At 37.7% G+C, this 26,162-nt stretch overlaps 1 protein-coding gene across 1 annotated transcript in view; it reads left to right on the forward strand.

The window, feature by feature from the left end:
• PPM1A (protein phosphatase, Mg2+/Mn2+ dependent 1A) overlaps positions 1-26,162 on the forward strand; it is a 61,429-nt gene that overhangs the window by 18,996 nt on the left and 16,271 nt on the right. Inside the window, exon 2 of the mRNA XM_036735467.1 lies at positions 23,737-24,590. Within this exon, the coding sequence (XP_036591362.1) occupies positions 23,757-24,590 (834 nt within the window). The 5' untranslated portion in view covers positions 23,737-23,756. The remainder of the gene's footprint in view (positions 1-23,736; positions 24,591-26,162) is intronic.

The raw sequence follows: 26,162 nt of genomic DNA on the forward strand, positions 1-26,162 counted from the left end.
GTCATCTAACTTTCATTTGAAGACATACAATAAAGTGGAGCCTACCATTTCCTGAGGCAGCCCATTCTGTTTTTGGGTAGCATTCATTGATAAGGTTTTCCCTGCATGGAGCCTAAATTTGCTTCTCTATATCTTTTACATATTGCTCCAGCTTTTGCCCTTTGGGGCTAAAGAAAATGTTTAATTATAGTTTCACATGATAACCTTTCAAATGTTACTTTAAATTTTCTCGGACCTAATCCTGATTCCCTGATCTTTTTCAAATGATTCTCAAATGGCGTGATCTCAGAACCTCCATTATCCTAATTGTCTTCTTCTGGACACTTTCCATCTTGATATCCATCCTAAAATATGGTGCCTGGAATTGAATACTGTACTTCAGATGTAGACTGAGCAGAATAGAGAGAGTATAGTGGGACTTTTCACCTACCTCATTCTGGATCTGAAGTCTGAGATTACTCTAGCTTCTCTTGGCTGGCATTCCTTTGATCATGTCTCTTCCATCTTGTATTTCTAAAATTGATTTTTTTTTTAATCTGAGTAGAGAATTTTTCCTTTCTAAATTTTATCTTGTTATAGTTGTCCCAACGTTCCTGTGTCTTGAGAACTTTTTTTTTTATCCTGACTGATAGTAAGCAGGTTAGCCATTGCTCCTAGCTTTGTGTCACCTGCACATTTGATAAATATGCTGCCTGTTCCTTTGTCTAACTTACTGATAAAAATCCACAGGTTAAGAACAAACCTGAGAAACTACTAGCACATTCTTTCCAAGATGCTACTGACCTTTTGGGTACAGCCATTTAACTTAATATGTATAAGTGTACTATCATTTTGCCCACATCTCCTTATTTTCACCAAGGATAGCAGGAGAGAATTTGTCAAATATTTTGCTAAAATCTAGATAAACTGTATATGCAGCATTCCTCTGATCCATGAGTTATCTGTCAAACAAGGAAGTGAGGTTAGGATATAACCTGTTCTTGGTGAATCCATGCTGACTTTCTGTGCTCAGAGTTATTTTTTCTAAACGCTTTCTAACCACCCCTGTAATGATGCATTCTAGAATTTTTCCATGAATAGAAGTCAGACTCACGGCCTCATAGTTGGCAAATCCTCACTTTTGGTTTGAACACTGACACAACATTCTTTTCCGACCCTGTGGCACCTCTAGAAGAGAGTAGTTTTAATTGCTTTTCTCTTTGTCGGTAAAGGCATTTTCCTCTCCAGGGAGTTCCCTATCCCAGCAAAATTACAAGTTTAATCCCTATGCCCTATCAAGTATTCAGTAGTTCTTATTCTCTTTTCTGCCACATTCTTAGATCTTTCAGTCTCCTGACAGATTGATTTCCCTCTCACCTTATTTAGATCTCTTTCTTTTTGGATTTTATCTTGACACCTTCCGTTTTTAAAGAATAATTTATCCTTTATACCATCTACATTCACTTATAGGCCAGAAGTCAGCATTTAATTTGAATATAGATAGTTATTTGGCTGTCACATGCTTTATGCTGCTCATTCCAAAATTTGCCCTGCCCTCTAGTTTTCGAAAGCATACTCCTTAAATCCCTTTTCTATCTGTGACTAAAAAGCTCCTATAGCTTTCTTTCTCATGCTGTCTTCAGCATTTGAAGATCTTTCCATTGTGATCCCCTTTGGTATGATCTCAAGTCCCTTTACCCAATGTGATTGCTTTCCATCTGTGTGGGGTGAGACCACCCGCCAGCAATTAATCTAAAAAAGTCAGAGGTCTCTCAAATTTCTTTATTATGATCCTTCAGGAAAGGGCATTCTCCTAACTGATAGACAATTGGGGGGGGGGAGCGGGCCAGAGGGCAGAACTTAGCTTTATATTCTAACGTCTACCATCACCACCAACCCCCCCCCCCCCCCCCCCCCCCGCCACTGGCCTTTTACTCTCATTGGTGGAGTTCAGGCTTACAATCTAAATGCAGAAATCAACTATCCCAGGTACAATTTAGCCAATGCCAAACTCTTAAAAAAAACTTTTTTTCTTATTTGGCAGGGACACCATTCAGGTGATTTTAGTTAACTTGAAACTGAGGCCTAGCTGTCAATCAGAAGCCTTGAGCCATCCCGAAAAGTCCTCAACCCCATTCATTCCACTCAACTCACAGAAAAGCTGAGATCCAGATTCCGTGAGAGGATTTCACCATCCCACTCACACCCATCTTCATCTTGTCAATGGACTTTTAATAATATTTCGTACAGAACGGAGCACACCATTCTGTGTGTTATCTTCCAGTACACAGTATAAGAGAAATTTAAATCTAACGAATGGAAATAAAGCAGTTCTGAAATTGCAATTAAATGAAAATGCTATGGTGAATAAAATTTTGATTTACAGATAGATTTTCAGAGATGTCATACTTACTTAAAAGGTTCAGTCACATTTAATTCCATCTTTACATAGAAATTAGTTAAATAGACAAAGAACCTTAGAATTGGTAGGGACTCTAAAAACTTTTGATCTGACTTCCTCATTTTACTTGTAAGGAAATTGAAGCTCAGAGTGATACTGGAATTTAGCCCATTTTGCAACTAATACACTACAGCTAGCTCCCCAACCAATTAGTGTAGATGATGAATCCCTGAAGTGGTTGCGTGTATTCAGATTTGCACTCTTCAAAGTTATAATTATATAAAATATGGAAATTGATTCCAGCCCAATGGAAATATGCAATGTACATTTGAATAATCCAGCTACTTCAGGGGATTCTTTGTTCCAACCAATCTGGAATTAGCTGTATATAAAACTTAGCAAGTCACTTCGATGCTCTAGGCCTCAGTTTCTCGTGTGTAAAATGAAGAGCTTATTACTATGTCACCTGAGTTGCTATTGCAGCGGCCTATAGCCTAATGGCCTTTGTAATTGAGCTTTCTCAAGTACAAGTTAGAGTTATCAGAAAAAGCTTTGCTGTGGTTTGTTGAAATAAATAGAATGAAATACTCTCTAAATGAGGTTAAACTGTATTTCGTAAAGTGAAGTATACCTTGTGTTGCCCAGTGCCTTCTGATTCTGAGTGCAATAAACGTTGATTCTGATTGTAGAATTCTGTGGCTTAAATACTTACTGCCTTAAAAGTCATGTCTCGGGTCTTTCTGGTGTGCTTTCAGAGAGTTGATGTTTCTAGGCTTGAAGTGCAGAGACTAGAGAGTGTCTATAGTCAAGGTTTGTTGAATCTCAAAGCCAAGATTAATCTGTCTATGGAGTTTTTATAACTTTCGATTCTTAATTAGTGACATAGCTTATTTTATACAAATAGCTCTTGTTAGGGAATTTTACTTTACCCCCCTTTCTCTTTATTAAAAATACAATCGGTCTTTAGTTTTAAACATTCTTGAGTTGATTTAAATGAAAATCCTTTGCAAGTATTAGCCCGTAATTTTTCAGGTGCTGGGGGTGAGAACTATGTCTTCTCTCATCTCACCCCAGAGGCTTTTGTAGTCACTTAGCTAAATTATAAAAGCGTTTTTGAAAATATTTGTCTTTGTTTTACATGTTGAGTTTAAGATTGTGTTATTATAAATGCAACTTGTGCTTTAATATTTTTTTCTAATCTTCATTTATTCTGTGATGAAGCATAGACCATTGGTATATGCTATTGCAGGAAAAGTGATTTGTCAACTTAAAAGATACCTAAAATACGGTATTGTCGAACCAAAGTGCTCCTGGAATGAGTCTTTTCATTTATGTTTACTTGTTTTCCTGCAGAATTTGTAGGTAACACATTGTGTTGATATTTTAATGTTGATGAAACAGACTTGAAGGGAATATTCACAGATCCTTCTTGTGTTTAAAGCTAGAAGGGACCTTAAAAGTCCATATAGTCCAACCCTTTGTTTTACAGATGATGAACTAAGGACCAGAGAGATTAAGTAACTTGTCCAATGTTGAAGCAGCAGAGATATGATTTGAATTCACATGGGTACTGGGGATTTTTCTCATACACATTATTTCCAAGGTTGTCTCTATCTTGTCTTCAAAGTCACTGAACTGCATTGTGGTGCAGTGGAAAGAGTACTGAATTTGGAGCCCAGAACCTGGTTCTGTCACTTACTGTAACCTGTATGACCTTAAGCACTGTTTTGTGGGCCTCAGCTTTCTCATCTATAAAATGAGGAAGTTAGACTCAGTGGCTTCTTGGCTCTAGAGCTATACTTCTGTGATTTCAGAGGGCATCAAGTCCCTTTCCTTCATTGTATAGATAAAGAAATTGAGGCCCACAGAGCAAAGTAACTTGCACAAGATCAGATAGGTAGTAAGTTGCAGATATGGGATTAGAAGACTCCAGAGCCACTGATTTTTTTTTTTTATCTGTCCCGTGATATCTCTTCTAGCTCTAATTGGATGATGTGATAAATATTGAACTCTGAATAACTAGTTACATGAAGATGAATTTAACATCATAAAAAATAAGTGTTGTGGAGAATTTTCTTGCTTCTTTCTGCATTTCTCTCCTGGGTTATTTTCTCCTTAGTTGGTAACCTCAGGATATCTATACAAATTTTTATATATAATAATCTAAAAATGTAATCTTATTAATAACTTCAAATTTTTTATTTTATTTATTTTTTTACAAGTTCCTTTAGACCTGGGATTCTTATGCCGGGGGCTTTGAACTTTTTTTTTTTAAACTTTGATAACCATATTTCAACATAATTAGTTTCCTTTTGTAATAATACTATATACTTAATTTTATGCAATTAAAAACATTCTGAGGTTGTACTAGGCTTTACTAAACTGTTTCTAAGGGGTTCATGATACAAAAAAGGGTAAGAACCCCTGCTTTAGACTTTGCTGTCTAATTTGTTGATATGTTTGTCATTTGAGTCTTGGGGAGAGAAGTTTTGGGGTATATGATATGTCATAGACTGTTGGCATAGTGTTGTTACTAAAATAGGTGTCTTTGTTTTTTTGGCTGTAACTTCTAGAGCTGCACCTATCTCATTTTGTCAGTAGTGTGAGATTTTCCCCAAATGTGTTATTTGAAAGGAATACCTGTTTGAGATTTTTCCCCCCCAGATGCCTTATTTCCAAGATCATCCCCATTTTAATCTTTTATGGTACTTAGTAGTTTCACATTTCCTTTATTTGAAAAAGAAGTGTGATTACCCTTTAAAATATTATTTTTTTTAACCTACTCATCAGCTAAATGTTTTCACATACATATAAGAAAACTGAAGTGAAGGCAATTTTGTTTATGTCAGTATTTTATCTTCTGTGCTTGCATGTTTTCTGAGCACTGAAATTTAGACTTTTTAAAAAATATAGTGTGTTGTGTCATAACTTTTTGAGCAATCTTATTTTTAAAACTTTAGGTCTTTACATTTAGGGGATTATAGCTATGATTTTAATAATTTATTGCTATATTTGCATGTGTGGTGAAAATGAAAACCTTTATTTAGCCAGCTTAAAATGTACTTATTACATAAAAGCATAGTCAGAATTATACCATCAAAAATATTAGGAATCATACTCTTTTAAAATGTTTTAATTTCTTTCAATAAAGACAAGCATTTAAACATAAACCAAAAGTTTAAAAAAATTAATTCAGTGATTATAAATGTGTATATATGTGTATGCATATACATATGTATATATACACACATGCATATGTACACTTTGGTTATTTACCTATCAAAACAAAAAAGCCTATATTAACTTTAACAGAGTGGTAAAGGAATTATCCCATGTATTTAACACTCATTTGTTGCCTTTTAATGTTTTGATTTATTTACCAAGTTGAAGCTGTGCATGTTTTTCTTTTGGTTCTACTTTCTTTCACTCTAAATCTTCCCATATTTCTTTGAAGTCTTCGTCACAGTAATCCATTCTATTTCTATGCCATAATTCTTCCATTCCCCAGTCAGTCACTGAGACATAATTTGTTTCTGGGTTTTTACTCATATTAACAGTGTTACAAAGAGTATTTTTAATGGGTAAATTTTGTTTTCTGTCACTTGTGTCCTTAGAGTATAGGTCTAGTAGTTAGGATCCCGGGGTCAAAGGCTATACATATTTTTGTAACTCTCCATGTTGCTTTCCAAAAACTAGTTTACAACTATACCAGCAGTGTTTTAGAGAGCAAAAATTTACAAAGGTGACCCAGCATTGAGTTTTACTGTCCCTTATAATCTTTGTCTATTTGGGAATAAGTTGATAAGAGTCTTAAACATTTTCATTTTTCTGATTATTAGAGATGTTGAACCCTTTTTTTCAAGTGGTGGTTAATAGTTTTGACATCTTAAACTGAACATATCCAAAACTGAACTCATCTTACCCACCCCACCCCCCAAGCTCTCCCCTCTTCCTCACTTCCCTATTGCTACTGAGGGTACCACCATTCTCCAGTTACCTAGGTGTCGAGCAGCCTAGGTGTCATTCTCACCCCACTGTAGCCAATCTGTTGCCAAGGTCTGTCGATTTTACTTTTGTAACATCTCTCACATTCACCCCCTTCCCTCCTGCCATTACCACTGCTCTAATGCAAACTCAAATCCCCCCACACTGAGACTATTGCAATAACCTGCTGATTTGGTCTCTCTAGCACAAGTCTCTCCCCACTCTAGTCCATCCTCCACTCAGCTACCAAAGTGATCTTCCTAAAGCGCAGGTCTGGCCATGTCATTCTTCACCTCTCCTCAGTAAGTTCCGGTGGCTGCCTAACATCTCCAAGATGAAATGTAAAATCCTTTAGTATTAAAAGACCTCCACTCCCTTATCCTCGTAAACCTTCTCAGTCTCTGAAATCCAGTGACACTGGCCTCCTTGCTATTTCTAGAGTAATATACTCCATCTCTTGACTGGACATTTTCGCTGGCTGTCCTGTATGCCTAGAATGCTCTTCCTCATCTCTACCTCATATCTCCCTTCAAATCCCAGGTAAAATTTCATCTTCTCCGGGAACCCTTTCTCAAACTCCCTTAATTCTGTGCCTCCCTCTGTTGATTTGTCTCTTAATGTTGTCTCTCCCATTAGATTGTAAGTTCCTTTGAGAACGGTGTTTTGCCTTTCTTTGTATCTCTGTCACTTAGCACAATGCATATAGCACATAGTAGTTACTTAATAAATGTTTGTTTGTATCTCTTGATTCTATTAGAGAATAGGTCTTTTCCTTTAGCCAGTTGTATCAGTTCCTTTTAGATTGTGGGTGTCATACTTTCATCAGAAATATTTAATGTGAAGATTGCCACTCCCCCGCCCCGTTCATGTATCTTTCCATTTTCTGGATGCAGAAAAAAAATCTTTTCTATTTAGAAAAGATCTTATTTTTACATAATTACATCTTTATATTTTCTTATTTCCTTTAAGTCATAGCTGTTTTGAGAACTTTTTTTCCAACCACAGTTATGAAAGATATAACATTCCATTCTCCTAATTAGCTTCTTTAGAATTGTAACCATTTAACAATTTTGGACGTAAAGTTGGGGGCAGGGAGGAGAGAACCAAAATATTGTCATTTTTGGATTAATATTTGTTGATAACTTTGATTTTTATAATTCTTTATGTCTCACAGTTAACCTTGAGTTAGCTGCTGTTGTGAATACAATATACAATTTTTTATGTCTGTGCGTGTGTATATAAAATTTATAATCCAGTTACATTTATTATAGGAAGTTGGTTAGAAGTGATGTGCCTTACCTGTTACCATTCCAAATTTTCTTTTCTTTCCTCAAGCCTCCTTCTTCCATTTCTCTCTCTCAAATAAAGATCTTGCCTTACTTTGCTGAGAAAGTTGAGGTCAGTGGGGCTCTCTCTTCTTTCTACCTCTTCATGTCAGAACTCCTTGACATCATTTCACATTCTGCCTTCCTTTTCCCTAGCTTCTGAAAATGAGGTGGTTTTTCTCCTTGCCAAGATCCAACCTTCCACACATATTCTTGAGCCTATCACTTCTTGTCATCTCTAGCAGATTACTTTATCAGTCAACTCCCACTCTCTAATCTTCAGCCCCTCCTTATTCAATTGTTCTGTCTTACTGCCCTCAGATATGCCTGATCCCAACCTTTAAAAATGTCACTAGAACCTGTCATCTCCTCAAGCTATCATACTTTGTCTTTCCTCCCTTTCTCAATCTTTTTGAAAAAGCTGTCTACAGGGTGTCCCTAAAGTATGGACACATAAGAAATCTCATTAGCATCCCATTTCACAGAAGACTGTTGTTCAGCGACTTCTTTTTCTGGGGTATGCTAAAGGAGAAGGTGTACTCAATGAAAATCACAGATGCAACACACTTAATTGAACGCATAAAGAGTGAATGTGCTAAAATTGAGGGCGATGTGGAGTTACTGCATCGAGTTAACATGAATCATGTGAATCTTGCAAAGCGCATCAAACTTTGCATCACAAATGATGGGAATCATATTGAAGATGTTATTTGTTAATATTCCAATTAAATAAGATGTTGAAAATTTCATTCATTTCATTTCTTGAAATTATGCATTTTTGCCTATGTGTCCAGACTTTAGGAACACCCTGTACACTTACTTCACTACACCTACACTTCCCTACACTCACTTCTTAACCCCTTGCAGTCTGCATTCTAACCTCATTACTTAACTGATGAAACTACTCTTTCCAATTTAATTGACAAATCTGATAAGTTTTTTTTTTCAGTCCTTAGATCCTCTTGTTGTCTCTATGGCTTTTGACACTACTTTCTTCTCTTGGATACTGTTTTCCTTCTGGACTTTTATGATACTACTCTTGACTTTTACCTATCTGACTTATCCTACTCAATCTCCTTTGATGGTTTATTGTCCAGATCATGCTTCATAACTATGGTTATTCCCTTAGCTCCATTCTTTTCTCTCTACACTTTCCATCTTGGTGATCTCATAAGTCCCAGTAGGTATAATTATCCTCTAGATACACAGGATTTCCAGACATACATCTAGACCCAGTCTCTCCACTGAACTTCAGTCCTGCATCACCAGCTGCCTGTTGAGTGTCTCAGAGACATCTCAAACTCAGCATGTCTAAAACAGAACTTATCTTTACCCCAAAATCCATCTTCCAGACTTCTGAAGGCACCATCATTCTTCCAGTCTCCCACATTCATAATCTTGGTATCATCCTTGACTCCTCATTCCTCCCTCCCCAACATCAGTTACAATTACAGTCTGTTACCAAATCTTGCAAATCTACTAAATCTATTTTTCCGTCTCTTCCATATGACCTCTCCTCTGTATTCACATAGCTACCACCTAAGCACCTTGTGCCCAGATTATCGAAAGCCTCCTAATTGGTTTTCCTTCCTCAAATCTCTCTCTAGTTTGTACTACTGTCAAAGTGATTTTCCTTGAGTGCTTCTTACTGAACCTACTCAATAAACTCCAGTAGCTCCCTCCTGCCTCTAGGATAAAATAAAAACTCATCTTTAACTTTTAGAAACCTTCACAATTTGACCCCATTTTTTCAGCGTTATTGGACATTACTCCTCTCCTACTTTGTAATCCAGTTACACTGGTCTTCTCTTTGTTCCTCACACATGACACTCCATCTTCCATCTCTATTCCTTTGCATTGAGTATCCTCTGTGCCTGTAATGCACTTCCTCCTCACCTCTGCCTCATAGAATCCTTCTTTTCCAGCACCACCTTCTACATGAAACCTTTTCTAATCTATCAAAATGCCCTCCTCATGCTATGTTGTATTTTTCTACATTACATATTTGCATGTTATTGTTACAGTTTGTGTATACAAACAGTTCTTACTTTATGTAAGTGGACAATTCCAGACCTTTCTGTAGACCTTTACATAAAATAATTTTTACATAATGCAAAGTTGTCCTCAAAAATGAGGAAGAAGGGAGGCATATATAGAGAGAGGGGACAGGCACACTGTTCAGGGACATGTTGGGGACAGAGAATTGGGAGGAAGAACACATGGTGGCAGTGGGGAGAAGGGGACATGTAGGAGCCAGAGACACGGACTGGAGAGGACAGGTGACAGTGTGGGGTTGGGAACAGACATACAGTACTCTGGGGACTGCTGGTGCAAAGGTCTCAAGCCAAGCCCTGAATCTTATTGTACCCGGCCTGTCCATTCTTCTGCTTTCACTTTTTTTTTTGGCACCATGAAATGCAGAGCCTAGGGACAGGAGCAGAGAGAGAGAGAGAGAGACAGAGAGAGAGAGAGACAGAGAGAGAGAGCACAATACTGTACAGCAAAGTTAACATATTTTGGGGAGAGGACTGTAGATTTCTTTCAGAATTCATTAGGTAAAATCGAAACGTGTAGTGCGATGAACTGTCTGTATTTATATTTGTCCTTGTCGCTCATTTCTCCCATTAGAATGTAAGCTCCTTGCCAGTAGAGCTTTTTTGCATTCTTTGCATTTGTAGCCTCAGCACCTCTGATAGTGGCACATAATAGGCAATTAATGAATAATGTTAAAAAAATAATAAATTTGGGGAGAGGAAAGAAGGCTGTAGGATGTGGTGGTAGTGACTATGCTAGCCCCAGAACTAAGGGAGAAAGTGTGCGGTAGAGGACACATATGCCTTTGTCATTACCTACGCCTGAGGGGTATGTGGAGTGTTAAGGAGGATTTGAACTTCTTGTGTGAGGGTTTACTGACCCATTTTCAGGGCTGCTCATCTACTTCTGGTGTCCACCTGATTCACCCAACTCTCACCTGTGGCTTCAAGAAGCTGTAGCATGTGCAGTGACCAAACCCCGGTACACTGTCCAAGACAGGCTAAACCAGGTTGAAGATAAACCACAGACCTCAAACCTGTTGGTGAGTTAGGGAGATGTTTGTCCCAGGCGTGCGAAGACTTTGCCCTGGTAGAATGGGCAGATGAGAAGAGTTTATTCCAAAGGCCATGAAGGTAGCTGAAGCAGTTGCTGTGGAGTGCTTAGAGTTTGGTCAGGCATCAAAGATGCCAAGGTCACACACTGCATCCTGGGCCATCACCAATTATCTTGATTTTTGTCTTGCCACTGAAATTGGATGACTGGAAAAGAGAGTGAGGCTGATGATTTTGTGCAACTCTGCCTCATTTAAATCCAATTCATGAGCCAGTCAAGCCATCACCCCATGATGTCATTGGTTCTCATCAAAAACAAAGGACAAACAACAACCTACAACTGAGATGCAGTATAATAGTTTCATGTATAGGTTACCATTTTTAAAATAAACTATAATATTTTCATTTATCATTGATCTTATAAAATCTCAAATTCATTTATTAAACATATACATGTTAGTGCTTTGAATGAATGAAGAAACATTTATTAGGCACCATGCTAAGTGCTAGAGGTACACAAATAGAAATGTAAGAAAGTCCCTGCCCTTACGGAGCCCATATTCTTATGGGAGAAATATTATGTAATATATAAATATAAATGTGTATATTTATCATGTAAAAATGTGTATACATAAAAATATATGTATTTATATAAATATGTATTTTTATCTGTATATGTTATAAGCTTAGAATTGAGATAAATTCTGAACCTAAAAGATCACAGGGCTTAGAGCTAGTGGAGACCATAAGAATTCGTCTTGTCCGGCCCCTTTCTCGTTTTATAGGTTGTGTTAGCAGTCAGGAGGATCAGGAAAAGCCTTGTATGAAATAGGAACTGAAACTGAGACTTGGATGAAGATTGAGCCTCTAAAAGGAAGAGTAGAATGGATTTGAAAGATGAATTGTTGTATATGACCAACAATAAGAAGGCCATTTTGACTAGACAGTAGAATGTGTGAGAAGAAGTAATGTGTAATAAGTTGAGAAAGGTAGGATGGAACTATAAATACTCAAATTGAATTGAATGGAACTTCCCTTCCTCAAGTTTAGAAAGGTACCCTTCTTTTCCTAGTACTTCAGTATTTAAGGCCATGTTTATTTATACCATTTAAGATTTTTTCTGTTTTGATCATGTCTTTTGCCTTTCAAGACTAAAGAGTTAAAACTCCCTAGTCTTTCTTATACTTTTTGTATTATTATTATTTTTTAAGTGTTCATACTTTTTTTGGAGGGGGGAAGGCAGGGCAGTTGGGGTTAAGTGACTTGCCCAAGATCACACAGTTAGTAAATGTGTCGAGATTTGAAGTCAGGTCCTCCTGACTCCAGGGCCAGTGCTCTATTCACTGCGCCACCTAGCTGCCCCTACTTTTTATATTAATTAAGATACTCGGGATCTCTTCTTGTTCACAGGTGTCAGAACTGAAAAGGATATTACAGGATTATCTAGTTGAATTCTCTCATTTTCCATATGAGGAAGTTGAGGCCTTGGTATTTGAAAACATTTCCCTCAGGTCACACAGCCATATATTAAATTATTCTTGTACGCACTAAAGCCTGTCTACCACTATTTTTGGTGTTCACTCAGACCTTTGTGAGATCTCCTGCCATGTAGTTTTAAGCATTTCACTACTAGGAACAATTTAAGGTAATGTTTATAGAAAATTTCTTCAGTCTACTTTGTCTTCCAGTTATTTTTTAGAAATTATTATTTTTTTTTTACTTTGGCCACTTAGGCAAATCTGGCTATTAATATTCTCCCCCTCCTCTTGCCCTGTCTCACATCCTCCAATTTTTCACATTCATCTTTGTTGTCCTAACATTGAGTTGCCATATTTTTTAGACCTGGACTCATCAAATATAAAACTGTAGAACCATACAGGCTTATAGGACCAAAAGAGAACTTAGAGAATTGACTTATCCAAACCCTTCATTTTACAGGGAATAAGCCAAAACCCAGAAGGGGTAAGTGACTGAATCAAGGTTATACACCTAAGAAGTGAATGCAAGTTTCCTGATTCAGAATCTTGTAGTTGGTTCTAGTTCAACTCATACTCTAAACCCCAAAAGTTACTCATGTTTTGCTTGAAGAACTCCATTGTGGGTTTCTGCTTTTTGAGGTAACCCCTTCCTTTGGGATGGTTCTGTTAAGAATTTTTTCCTTATATGTAAGTTAAATTTGCCTCTTTTGCGCGCACGTGCACACACGCACCCCTTCTTATCAGTCCCCTCTTCCCACCCCCATACACACAAACACCTCCCTCTCTCTCAGGTCCTCCTAGTCCTTCTTTTGGGACCAGGTAGAACAACTCTTATTTCCTCTTCTATGACAACCCTTGACAATGATGATTATGTACCCTCTAAGTGTTCTCTTTTCTAGTTTAATGATCCTTAGTTTTTGCGATTGATTTTCATATGGCATGAACTTGAAGTCCTGTGCCATGTTGATTTTGTCTTCCTCCACACTCTCTGCCACGTATCGGTGTCCTTTTTCAAATATTGTACCCAGACTAATGCTCTTTGTGCTGTATTTCATTCTCAAAGTTGATGCTATGTTCAACTGTAGTAGAATATGGAGACTGTGTGGGCCTGCCAAATGTAATGATGTTGTGAGAAATGTGGTTTTGGGGATCACTGGACTTCCCCAAATTGTGAGAACACACGGCTTTGGGGATCATTGGACTTCCTAGGCAGGGCCAAAGTCCTGAGGAAGAACCCTGTGATAATCCCTAGGGAAGGCTGTACAGACCACAGGACTCCCAGAGGAAGACCAAGTGGTAGCCATCCCTTAATCTGTGGGGATCACAGGGCCTCCTAGGGGTCAGACCCTAAGGAGGACCCGAGTGATGGCCCCTTAGGATGGCGGTAAGACCGCCAAGGCTCCCAAGACAGGGCCGGAAGTCCCAAGTGATGTCTCCTTAAGAAGGTTGTGCAGACCACAGGGTTCCCCAAGGGAGTCAGCAGTGGTAGCCCTCTTAACACTGCAGTGGGGATCACAGGACACCCCAAGACAAGATCCAGGAGTAAGCCTGGCGAGCTTCCGCTGCCTGTTGCTTTCCTTCACTTGACCTTAGGAAAATCCATGTGATTTGCCCATTCTCACCCAAAGAACTCAAGACCAGAGTGGACAGAGGAAGGCATTTTATTATACTCCTCGAGAGAGCAGGTGTAGTGCTACACTCACACTGATATAGCTGCAGGAGCAGGGGTAACCATTCCCTCCACTCCTGCTAGAGTTATGGTTAGTTTACAATCTTTGTTTTTTTACATAGTTTTTCTAGGTTATACAGTTTATATAAATAGGATAATAAGGATACAGAAGCAAAAGTGAAGTTAATTAGATTTTCCTTGTCTTAGTTTGGGATTAAACTATATTCTTTTACTTCCTCTACTTTCCCTCTTTAACATATGCAAATTATGCAAATCAGTAGGCCTGGATTCTTGACCAAGACCAGACCCTAGATAAGCTTGAACTGGTTCAAGCAGTTTGGCCTCTCTAATTCCCCTGACTGCCTTCTCAAAAAGTATGCACATGTGTACAAGCCTCTGACCTCTCACCTGACCGACCTTGAGGCCTGGTCTCTGCTAAAGCTGGGGTGGGGGAGGGCGGGGAAGCACACCTTTAGTTCTGTGGAAACAAAACTCCTCCTCCCATTTCTTACAATGTTATTCACATTTTCTTGCCTAGTCTTACTTTATGGCAGATTACTCACTTGCTAAGTGACTAGCTAGGGTTAGGGATGTAGTATTTGGCTGTGAGACTGAACTTTTCCTCAGCATGAAGTTATCTGATCCACCCAGGGGCCAAATCTGTTACCTGGACTTCATTATCATCATATCCTAATCCACACCACTAATTGGCCCGGATAGTTCTCTATATGTGCATCATATACATCAACTAATGCCCATATGCTTTAGCAACTTTTAGTATATTTACTCCATCTGATCTTCCACCATGGCTTGATTGTGTTGTTCTACCTACCTCTCACCTAACATGTTATCACAGAAAATGTGCATCTCTTGCCTTTAAAACCAAACACTGAGAGCAAGGAAAATATAATAACAAAGTGCTGTGCATATTTGCACTTTAAGGCACTTTGAGATTTCTAGAATTCTTTCCTCACAACAAAACTGCAGGGATCTTTTGCTGGATTAGATTGGATTTAAACCTAGGTTCTCTAATGCCAGTATTCTTTCTATTCCTGGGGTTTGAAAAGAAGGGAGAGAGAAGACCTTTTATAAAGGTCTCTTGATAAGTCATCTCACTTATCTTTTCTGTCTATAAATAGAATCACCTAAGATCATAGGATTTAGAGCTGGAAAGGACTGTTGTAGTTATCATAATTCTATAATCCAGTCCCCTCATCTTACAGATGGAACTGTGGCCCAGGGAGAAGAAATGATTTTCCTAGAATCATACAGATGCAGAGAGCAGAGGCAAGGTTTGAATCCAGGTCTCCAGTTAAAATGCTCTTTCTTTTATGTTATAGCCTAGAGAGGTAGGAATCAAGTGTTTCACAATGAGGTTCCACAATTTCTCTTGGTAATGTAGTCCTTTACAGCTAACCTAAATCTTCGAAACTTATTTCTTCTTACTCATTTATTAGAAGACAGGTTAGTGAATCACCATTTTCCATATAATACGATATTTCCGCATGTATAAGATGCTCCCATGTATAAGACATAAAGTTATTGAACTCAAGTTTTATTCATCTGCTCATAGCTTTCAGGCATCTTTTGGGCAAGTCTGGTGCGTGTATGCATGCTTAGTCCATTCTCTTTCATGAACCTGAAGCACCAGTTGTGTCCTCCTTTGAAATCAGTAACTTCTTTTTCATCAGCAATTCTTCTTGCCTCATGCTGAACCATCTTTGTGGACACAGGAATTCCAATTGCCCTTTGCTCTTCAATCCACATCTTCAGTTCCCTCTCAATTTAAATCAGGCCATTTTGCTGACTTGCCTCTCATGGCCTTCTTCTGCCTTGGCATTTTCAGTAGATTTTCTTCTTCCTGTAGCCAGTCTCGGATTCTTTTCTCAGTTGGAGGAGGATCAAACTTACATTCAGCAGCATGATTTCCATTTACTTTTGCAAACTGCATTGCTTTTAACTTGAATTCAGCACTGTACGAAAATCTTCTGAGCCATTTCTGGGCAGAACATGGCAAAAGGTAACCTAATGTACCGGTAACAAATGCTAAATGATGAGCACAAAGACAACAACCTTGAAAAGGCAAGAAATGCAAGTTAAAAAAAAATCTACAATCACTGTATAAGATGCACCCAGTTTTGGACCCCAAATTTTTCAAAGGGGTGCATCTTATACATGGGGAAATACGGTAATCTTTCAGGGCATACATATGGATGCTCAGTGTTTGTTGTTTTAGATGTGCCTACTTCTTACCTATTTCTTCAGACTTATTAACTTGTTTACTTTCTAACTCTTTCACAATTAGAGCCTTGAAGTGTAGCACAAATAATACTATACATTAAATTCCATTTACTTTAAAAAATAATCAGGGCTTAATATGAGAATAGGAGAGTATTTTCTGTTTAAAGAAATAATGTTTTATTGGCATCTTTTATTTTAATATCACCTGCATTTCCAACTATATCCCTTGTCCTACTCCTTCCCAGAGAGCCACCCCTTTTAATAAAGAATAAAAAAAAAAGTTCTGCAAAACTAACCAACTTATTGAGGAAAATCTGAATTATATGCAGTATTCCACAGCATGATTCCCCACCTCTGTAAAGAAGTGGGGGGGTGTCTTCCCTTTTCTCTTCTTTGGGGCCAAGATTGGTCACTAAAATTTCATAGCATTCTATTTTAGTTGTTTTGTTGTTATATATTTTTTCCCTAGTATTGCTTACTTCATTCACTCTGAATTAGTACATATGAATTTTCATGTGTTCATATTAATAATTGTATTAATAGTATTGTATTAATAATAATTGTGGTAGGTAGGATTTATATAGAAATTTAAGGCTTGCAAAGCACTTTACATATATTATTTCATTTAATTTTCATAACAACTTGGGTGATGTAGGTTCTATTATTAGTCCTCATTTTATAAATAAGGAAATTGAGGTTGAGCAGTTAAGTGATTAGTCTAGGGTCACATAGCTAGTTAAGTATCTGAGGTAGGATTGAAATTCAAGTTTTCCTGATTTTAAATCTACTACTGTATCCATTCTACAGTATTCATTGTTTCTTATAGCGTATTCATATATCACAATTTATTTAATCATGTCATAGTCAGTGGGCATCTGTTTTGCTTCCATTTTTTTTGCTACCACAAAATGTGCTGCTATAAATATTTTGGTTCTTGTTTCCCTCTCCTATTGCTCTTGCTAATCTTACCAGCTCCCATGAATTTCAGATTATCATTTCTATATAGGTGATTCTCAGAGCTATTAATCCAGCCCTAACCTGTCTCTTAAATTCTAATCTCATTACCAACTACTCCTGGACTATTACCAGTAGACATCTCAAACTTAACAAGTTCAAAAGAGAACTTAGTATCTTTATCCACTCCTTCCCCACCATCTTGTCTTACTAATTTTCCTATTACTGTTGAGGGCATCGACATCCTTCCAGGCTCACGGTCTCAGTGCTATATACTCTACTTCTCTCTCATCCTCATCCTACATATCCAATCCATTGCCAAGTCTTGTTTCTGCCTTCACATCTCTTGCATACATTCCCTTCTTTCCACTCAGAGCTGCCACCTTAGTCTAGGCTGTCAATACCTGATACTTGCACTATTGCAATACCTCTTGGTCTCCCTGTCTTAAGTCTCTCCCTCCATGTCTATCCAAAGTGATCTTTTTAGAGTGCATGTCTAACCATGTCATCCCCACCCCATACTCAAATTCCAGTGGCTCTCTTTTACCTCCGGATCAAATATAAAATCTTCTGTTTGGCTCTTAAAGCCCTTCACAATCTAGCCCCATCTATCTTTCCAGTTTTCTCTCCCCTCCACTTACTCTGCAGTCCAGTGATATTGGCCTTCCTGCTGTTTCTCAGACATGAGAGTCTCTCTCCCCCCACTGCTAGTCCCTTCTCTCTCAGATTATCTTCTATTTACACTCACGTGTATCTTGTATGTACGAATTCATGGGTGTGTGTGGGGGTGTCTTCTTAATGGCAGGGACTGTGTTTTTGTCTTGTTATATCTCTGATGCTTAGCACAGTGCTTAAAACATACGCGCGTGCACACACACACACACACACATATATATGATTTGGATTTTTAAAAATTTTCTGAGTATATTATCATATATGCTTCATGTTAAAGTTTACTGCATTTCAATACCACCTTGCTCCCCTTATACAAAATGGTAAGAATCTTTCTGTAATCCCTTTTTATGAGTTTGTTTCTTTACTACTTTGAAGAGTTTTAGTACCATTCACAAACTTAGAATTTTAGCTCTTTTCAGGTAATGTATTAAAGATTTTTTTTTGTATTTTTTTTGAGGGAGGAAGGCAGGGCAATTGGGGTTAAGTGACTTGCCCAAAGTCACACAGCTAGTAAGTATGTCAAATGTCTGAGGTTGGATTTGAACTCAGGTCCTCCTGACTCTAGGGCTGGTGCTCTACTTGCTTCACCACCTAGCTGCCCCTTAAAAATTTTTAAATAAGACAAATCCTAACATGAACCCCTAAAGATGTCTGCCCTTTTAACTTCTTTTTCCAGATAAGGGTTTGTTTATATCACACCTTTTGTTTTCTATCTTTAAGAAATCTATGACAAAATATACTCCCCATTCTTTCCAAATCCCATGGGAAGCATAATTTCCACTAAGTAGTACACAAGGATAAAACACCCTTAGACACTTTTTATAATGCTTTGAACAACTTGTTTTGAGTTTATTTTTACAAAACATCTCCCAAGTTTCTATATAAATCACTGTTATTAGTTTATCCATGTCTAACTTCCCTCAATATTCCCAATAGGTGAGTAAAAAGATAGGGCCCTTAATTAAATTAAATGACGTAGTAGAGGATATTGGAAAGATCTTTGTGTCTTAATTCTAGGTTTGCTACTAAGTAGTACAAGCTTTGACAAGTTTCTAAGGAACCGAGGAAGGCAGCATAGCTTGACATATTTACCAATGAATAGTCTTGAGTTCAGGTTGTTGGGTTCTGGCTCTGTTACTGACTACCTGCGTAACCTTGGATCAGTCACTTCACTGCTTTCAGCCTCAGCTTCCAAATAAGAGAGTCAGGGGTTCTTAACCTGGGGTATATGAATTTTTTTTTATAGCATTCATTTTAAGTAGTTTTCCTTTGTATTGTTATGCATTTTAAAACATTCTGAGAAGCAATCCGAATTCATTATGCACACAAAAAGGATAAAAACCCTTAGACTAGATGATCTTTAGATTTCTTCTAGCTAAAAGTGCCCATTCTATGGACCTCAATCTCAGAATAAGGGGAATGTTAGCTATTCTAGTTTTTTTAAATGAAAATTTTCTTTTTCCATAGGTATTCTTCTTACTTTTCATGCTGTCTGCCCTTAGGGGCAAGTAACACTGTTTTGTCTCTCCATTCTTCCATTTTTTAATACTGATAAAGTCAAGCTAAAAACAAATATCAGGGAACTGTCTTGAAAGAAACCAAAAACATTCATTAAATGCCTACTATGTATAGGTACTATGCCAGTCCCTAGGGAGACATAGATTTAAAAAAAGAGATACAGCACATGCCTTCAAGGAGCTTAGGGTGGGGATTTTGGGGACAGAATGACAACATATGTAAGTACAAAATACGTACAAAGTAATTTTTTAAAATATGTCTTAGTTTCAATTAACAAGCATTTATTTTCACATTAAGCCCCCACCTCAAAAAAAAAAAAAGGAAGAAGAAAAACAAAACCCTGTAACAAATTTTTATAGACAAGGAAAGCAAATTCCCATGTTGACCATGTCTTTGTCATAAGGTGGGTAGTATGCTTCATCATCTGCCCTCTGTAAGTTTTTTTTTTTTGGAAGGACCTCTTGTAAAAGGTGTGGTACTTGAACTGAGTATTGAAGGAAGTTTAGGAATTCTAAAAAGGAAATGTGAGGAGAGAATTCCAGTCAGGAAAAAAAAAATCCAAAAGCTTTCAATATATGCTTACCTTGTGCCAGGCACAATGCTACTAAGTGCTCTGGATATAAAGAAAGGAAAAAATGGTACCTGCCAGAGTTCAAGTTCTAATGGGGAAGGCAACATGTAAAAAACTAGGTACATAAAAGATATATACAGAGTATATGGAAGGTCATCTCAGAGAAGGAAGGCACTAGTAGCTGTGGGAAAACCAGAAACGGCCTGTTGCAGGTGTGTTCTATGTTGAGTCTTGAAGGAAGTCAAAGAAATTTAACCAGGAGGACTATGAAGAGAGAATATACTAAGTGTGGGGGACAGCCAGTGCAAAGCCTTGGATATGAAATAAAGAATTTCATGTTCAAGAAACAAGAAGTAGGCCAGTTTGGCAGTAGAATAGAGTATGTGAAGTGAAGTGATGTGTAATAAGTCTGGGCAGCTGTATGGAGGATGGATTGGAGAGAGGAAAGACTTTGGACTGGGAAACATGTTGCAATAGTTAGAGACAATGAAGTACTGAACTAAGGTGGTGGCTACTATCTAAGTGGACAGAAGAGGATAGATGCAACTGATAGGCTACATGGAAGGGTAAGCAGTGAGGGAGGGATAAGGAGTCTAGGGTAATTTCTGGGTGATTGGAAGGATAGGGAGGTAACTGATGAAAATAGGAAAGTTCAGGAGAGGGGTAGGTTTTGGGGAAAAAGATACCTTGAACATGTTAAATTCATAATGTCTAGAGGACATCCATTTGTGATGTGGGGCTGGAGTTGAGAAGAGAAATTGTGCTGGATATATAGATCTGGGAGTCATCTACACAGACAGTAATTAAACCCATGGGAGCTGATCAGATCACTGAGGAGAATGAGCAGTGGTTTTTAATCTGAGATCCATGAACTTGTTTTAAAAAATATTCTGATAACTTGTATTTCAACTTAATTAGTTTCCTTTGTAATCCTATGTTTTATTTTATGCATTTAAAAACATTATCCTGAGAAAGGATTCATAGGCTTCACCAGAATACTGAAGGGTTTCATTGGGGGTGTGGGGCGGGGCGGAGAGATTACTCATCCTTGCCATAGAAAAAGAAGAGGACTGAGAACAGATCTTTGGGATTCACTCACATGGGGGGGGGGCACGGGGCTCGGGGTGCGGGGTGGGAAGTGAGATGTCAATGCTATCCATCAAAGGTGATTGAGGAGTGGCCAGATAGATAAAGAACTTCTAGAGAGTAATGTCATTAAACCTAGAAATGTAAGAGTTTCCAGGAGTGAGAGGGTGGTCAACTATATCAGGGGCAGCAGAGAATTCAAGAAGAATTTGGACCAAGAAAAGTCCATTGGATTTGACAGTTAAGTAGCATTGGTATTCATATCTTTGGAGAGTATTTTCAATCGAGTGATGAGGTTGGAAGCCCGATTGAAAGAGGTTTCACAAGGTGAAGGAGAGGAAAGAGGTGGATGCAATGAATATTTACAGGTTTTTGTAGGCTTTTGATGAGAAAGAATGAGAATATGAAACAGCCACACCCACCCACCCCCCCTCACCTCCCCCCACACAGGGTAGAATCAAATTAAAGAGGCAAAACCAAGGCATGTTTGTTGATGGAGCTACTAGATAGGAAGAGATTATGGGGAAGGGGGGAAGAGTGATTGTGGGGGCAATCTGTTAGAGAAGAGAGGGGGATGGATCAGCAGAACTACCTCATAATTAAAGGCTCTGGAGTAAAGGAGAGGATAGAGGATGTTGACAAGGGGTTTTGAGATATAGAATAGGAGTAATGTCCTCTATTTTCTCAGTAAATGATGAAGTATGTTCTTGTGCTGGGACGAAGTAGTGAAGGAAGTAGTGTGGGAGGCTGGAAGAGGAAAGATTTAGAACAGCTGCTGTGGGGAATGCTATGGTCAATTAAGGAAGCATAAAAAAAAACATTGCCTAGCATTATTGAAAGGGTATGGAAATGGGAGAAGTCATTCACACTTGTCTTTTACCTATTTTACTTCTCCCTCAGCCCCTCCTTTTTTGGATTTCAAATCTTAGGATTACTCTGTTCCTTCATACACCCTTCCTTTCCCCACCCGTGTGAAATCATCCCTGACCTAGCTAGGTGCTATTAGACCTGGGAGATTATAAATTGGTAGCTTCTGTAGGATCCAAGTATCTCAGCTGATCAGTTAGATCTGGGAGCCAAACCCTGTGTTTTACTGATGAAGAAACTATAGGGCAGGGCTGACCCTACAGAAGATTGTAGAGTAGTGAAGTTTTGGCTTTGTACCTTCCCAACCTCATTATTATTTATACCTAATTAACATGTAGCATAATTATTATGCATATCATTAAATTTTTGGATTAATTTAGTGTTGTAATTAAAGCTGATCTCTTAATATGAATATATGTGTTAAAATAGGCTTTTCATAACTGAAGATAAGAAACTGGTGAATTCATATTTTAAAACATTTTTGGAGGGATGAGATAAGGTGAAACCATGTAAGTGTCTAATTAAAACTGAGTATCAGGGCCAACTCTTTAATTTTGGATTAGTGAACTTTGTCACTGCTAATGTCAGAGACCCAATTCATGGGGTCTAGGCAGAGCAGTGGAGAGAGAAGGAAAGCTTCCTTCGAAGAGAAGGGAAGATCCTGTGCCCTAGTCATCACCCAGGTTAGGTGAACAGAAAAGAGAAGAGGCTTCAAGGGAGGGGAGCTATCCCTTAAACTAGAATATCTGCTTAATCCTCACCAAGGGATGATGTTTAAGTTGGTAGGGTCCAAACAGACCAGTAGAGCTGCCATTAAGGAATTTTATGCTTATAGTCACATTCAATAAGCTTATCTTCACTTTTAAGGACTTTGTCTTTGTTAATTCTTAGCAAACAAAACTTGCAGTTCTTTTTGTCAAATGCTTTTGTCTACTGTTTTCATTGACATGTGTCTTTTTCAGCATCTTTGGCACTTTCCCTGTGGTACTTCAGAGGGAATGTTAAGAATCTGTGGTGGTTAAGAATAGCATATAAATTAGTAATTTGACCCATCCTTTTAAAAGAAAATTACTATACTACAGTCAGAATATGTCTTGTAACTTTTTTCTTAGTTCTCCTTCTTGTCAATAAATGCAAATATTTGTGTATGTATATGTGTAAATTTTGTGGCTTTGACTGTGTGTGTGTGTGTGTGCGCGCGTGCATGGGGAGAGGGGGGCTGCTTTTAGCTGCTCATAAGGTTTAGCCTAGTTGACCTCGAGTTCAAAGTTGCTATCATATTCTCCCCACTTTGGCTAGATGAAATTTGAATACTGTGGGGAAATTACCATATTGTTATGCCATTTAAAATCTTAGACGCAGAGTTTATAGCATTTTCCAGTAGTATTCTTACTTCATGCTAGAGGTCTGGAGTTTGTATCCGAGTAAAGCCTCTGAGGCAGCCTGGTGAAATGGAAAGAACACTGGACTCAGAGTCAGACTTTAGGTTACAGTTCCATTAACTGACTTTGTAATCTCCTGCAGTCCACTTAACCTACCCACTGGTGATTTTCCTCATCTGTGAAATGAGGAAATTGGACTAATTTGATCTCTATATCTAGTAATCTGTGAATTTGGTTCTAATTTCCTACTCTTTAAATGCTTCCCATTCCTTCCCCTAATCATGATTAGTCAGAACCACTTCTGTAAAGCCATACACATCTCTCCTTTTCCCCTCTTTAATCTTGAGGCTTCAGATAAAGAGCTGGTAGTTCTATACCACAAAAAAGCACAAGGACCCAATCAGATTTAAAAGTTTCTTTGCAAGAGCTATTATTTAAAATCAAACTGTTGGTTGAATATTTTGTTTGTAAGAGCAGTTATTTGTTAGGTATCTTAACTGTATTTCCTCTTCTTCCTCAGAACTAAAGCATCAAGACATAATGGGGGCATTTTTAGATAAGCCAAAGATGGAAAAGCATAATGCCCAAGGACAAGGTAATGGGCTACGTTATGGGCTAAGCAGTATGCAAGGTTGGCGAGTTGAAATGGAAGATGCACATACAGCTGTGATTGGTTTGCCAAGTGGACTTGATGGATGGTCGTTCTTTGCTGTGTATGATGGGCATGCTGGTTCCCAGGTTGCCAAATACTGCTGTGAGCATTTGTTAGATCACATCACAAATAACCAGGATTTTAAAGGATCTGAAGGACCACCTTCTGTGGAAAATGTCAAGAATGGAATCAGAACAGGTTTTCTGCAGATTGATGAACATATGAGAATAATATCAGAGAAGAAACATGGTGCAGACCGAAGTGGGTCAACAGCAGTGGGTGTCCTGATTTCTCCCCAGCATACATATTTCATCAACTGTGGAGACTCAAGAGGTTTACTTTGTAGGAACAGGAAAGTTCATTTCTTCACGCAAGATCACAAACCAAGTAATCCTTTGGAAAAAGAACGTATTCAGAATGCAGGTGGTTCTGTAATGATTCAGCGTGTGAATGGCTCTCTTGCTGTGTCTAGGGCACTTGGAGACTTTGATTACAAATGTGTCCATGGTAAAGGTCCTACAGAGCAGCTTGTCTCACCAGAGCCAGAAGTCTATGAAATTGAAAGATCAGAAAAAGATGATCAGTTCATCATCCTGGCATGTGATGGTATCTGGGATGTTATGGGAAATGAAGAGCTCTGTGATTTTGTAAGATCCAGACTTGAAGTCACTGATGACCTTGAGAGAGTGTGCAATGAAGTAGTGGACACCTGCTTATATAAGGTAGCTAGATCTTTAAAAACAGAGAAGATGTTTCATGTATCTTAGTTATAGCATTTTGTTTCAGTTTGGAATCTATGGCTCTCAGAAATTGTTTTTAGCACAGTTTGGGACAGTTATCCACCAGCTATTAATGTTTTTATTTCAGAACAGTGTCAATAGAAAAAAAAAAGTGTAGAACCGTAATTTGCAGCAATGATAGCAGAGTGTTTGGTTCTTAATAACTATACTTACTTAGGCTTTTTAATTATATGTAAAAGCTTTACTTTTCATGTAGTAAATAAACCCTATTATTTGTTACCAGCATTTTAGCAGGTAGCCTCAGATAAAAGAATTATGACTGGGCAAGTTACATTAATACACATCAAAAGCAGAGGCTAAACTTTTTAAAATGAAAATGAAAAACATTTTTTTGTTCACTTTATTTTGTCATCTTGATATCTTTATAGTGACATAATAAAATTATTTCAGACTTCTCAGTCGTATTTCATAGGTATCAATGGTTTTTACTAGTGATTTTGCAGATTTTACAAAACTCTTCTAATATAGTGTGTGATTTTATCATGCAAAAGCAAACCACTATAATTTTTTTGAACTATCAACATACAGGAGCAGTGTGGTGTAATGGTTAGAGGACTGGCCTTGGAGTCAGGAAGATTTTGGTTCAAGTCTTCCTTCTGAAATACACTAACTCTGTGACCCAGGACAAGGCACTAATTTCTTAGTGCACACAGGCAGTTCTCCAAGATCGTACATAGAGTTTCTTCACCTGGAAGAAGTTCCCTATCCAAATGAAATCACAGGTCCAGACAAATCAAATATGCACACTGCTTGTTCTAATTGATCTTTGCTTTGAAATACTTAAACAGACAACCAAAATATTAGCGTGGTAGTTTGATATTTTAAAATAACACCTGATGGTGTACTATGTTGATTATGGGTTTTTTTTTTTTGCATTTGATACACATTAAGATTAAAAATGTTAATGTAGCAACAGCTTGAATAGGAGTCAGGATTTGGATTCATATCGAAGTTTGAGAAATGGGCATGTCTCTTGATCTTTCTAGGTCTCAGTTTCCTTATCTATTCTATTTAGAAAGTAGTAGTCCTTATGTAAATTACCATGTTCCCCATACATTGAAGTATCTTCAAGGGAATTCTGCCTAAAATAACAAACATTCACATATTAAGAACCATTTTTCACACAACAAAATTTAATACTTTTATTTAAAAATTTTTTAAAATAATGATAGTTGTGATGAGGAAGTCTCATTGTTGAGTACACTTTCTCTTTAGTATCAAAAATTGGCTTATTTAAAATAGATGCACTTTCTAGAGCTTAAAGCAGCCATGTAAAGTGTTATAAACTTGGTTTTCAATTTTTAGTTTCTGTCATCAAATTTTTAGCCTCTACATTTTGTAAAGTTGGTTGCAACTTTCAGCAGGCTTCTAGTAACATGGGTCTACAAAAAAGATCTTCACATTTATATATAATTCCATATCAAGTCTTGTTATCATGAATGCTAATAGGCTAAGTTCTTTTCTGATAATAGAATTTTCTTGAATGGAGTGTGA

Source organism: Trichosurus vulpecula, chromosome 8, assembly GCF_011100635.1.
Source record: "Trichosurus vulpecula isolate mTriVul1 chromosome 8, mTriVul1.pri, whole genome shotgun sequence".
NCBI lineage: Eukaryota > Metazoa > Chordata > Mammalia > Diprotodontia > Phalangeridae > Trichosurus > Trichosurus vulpecula.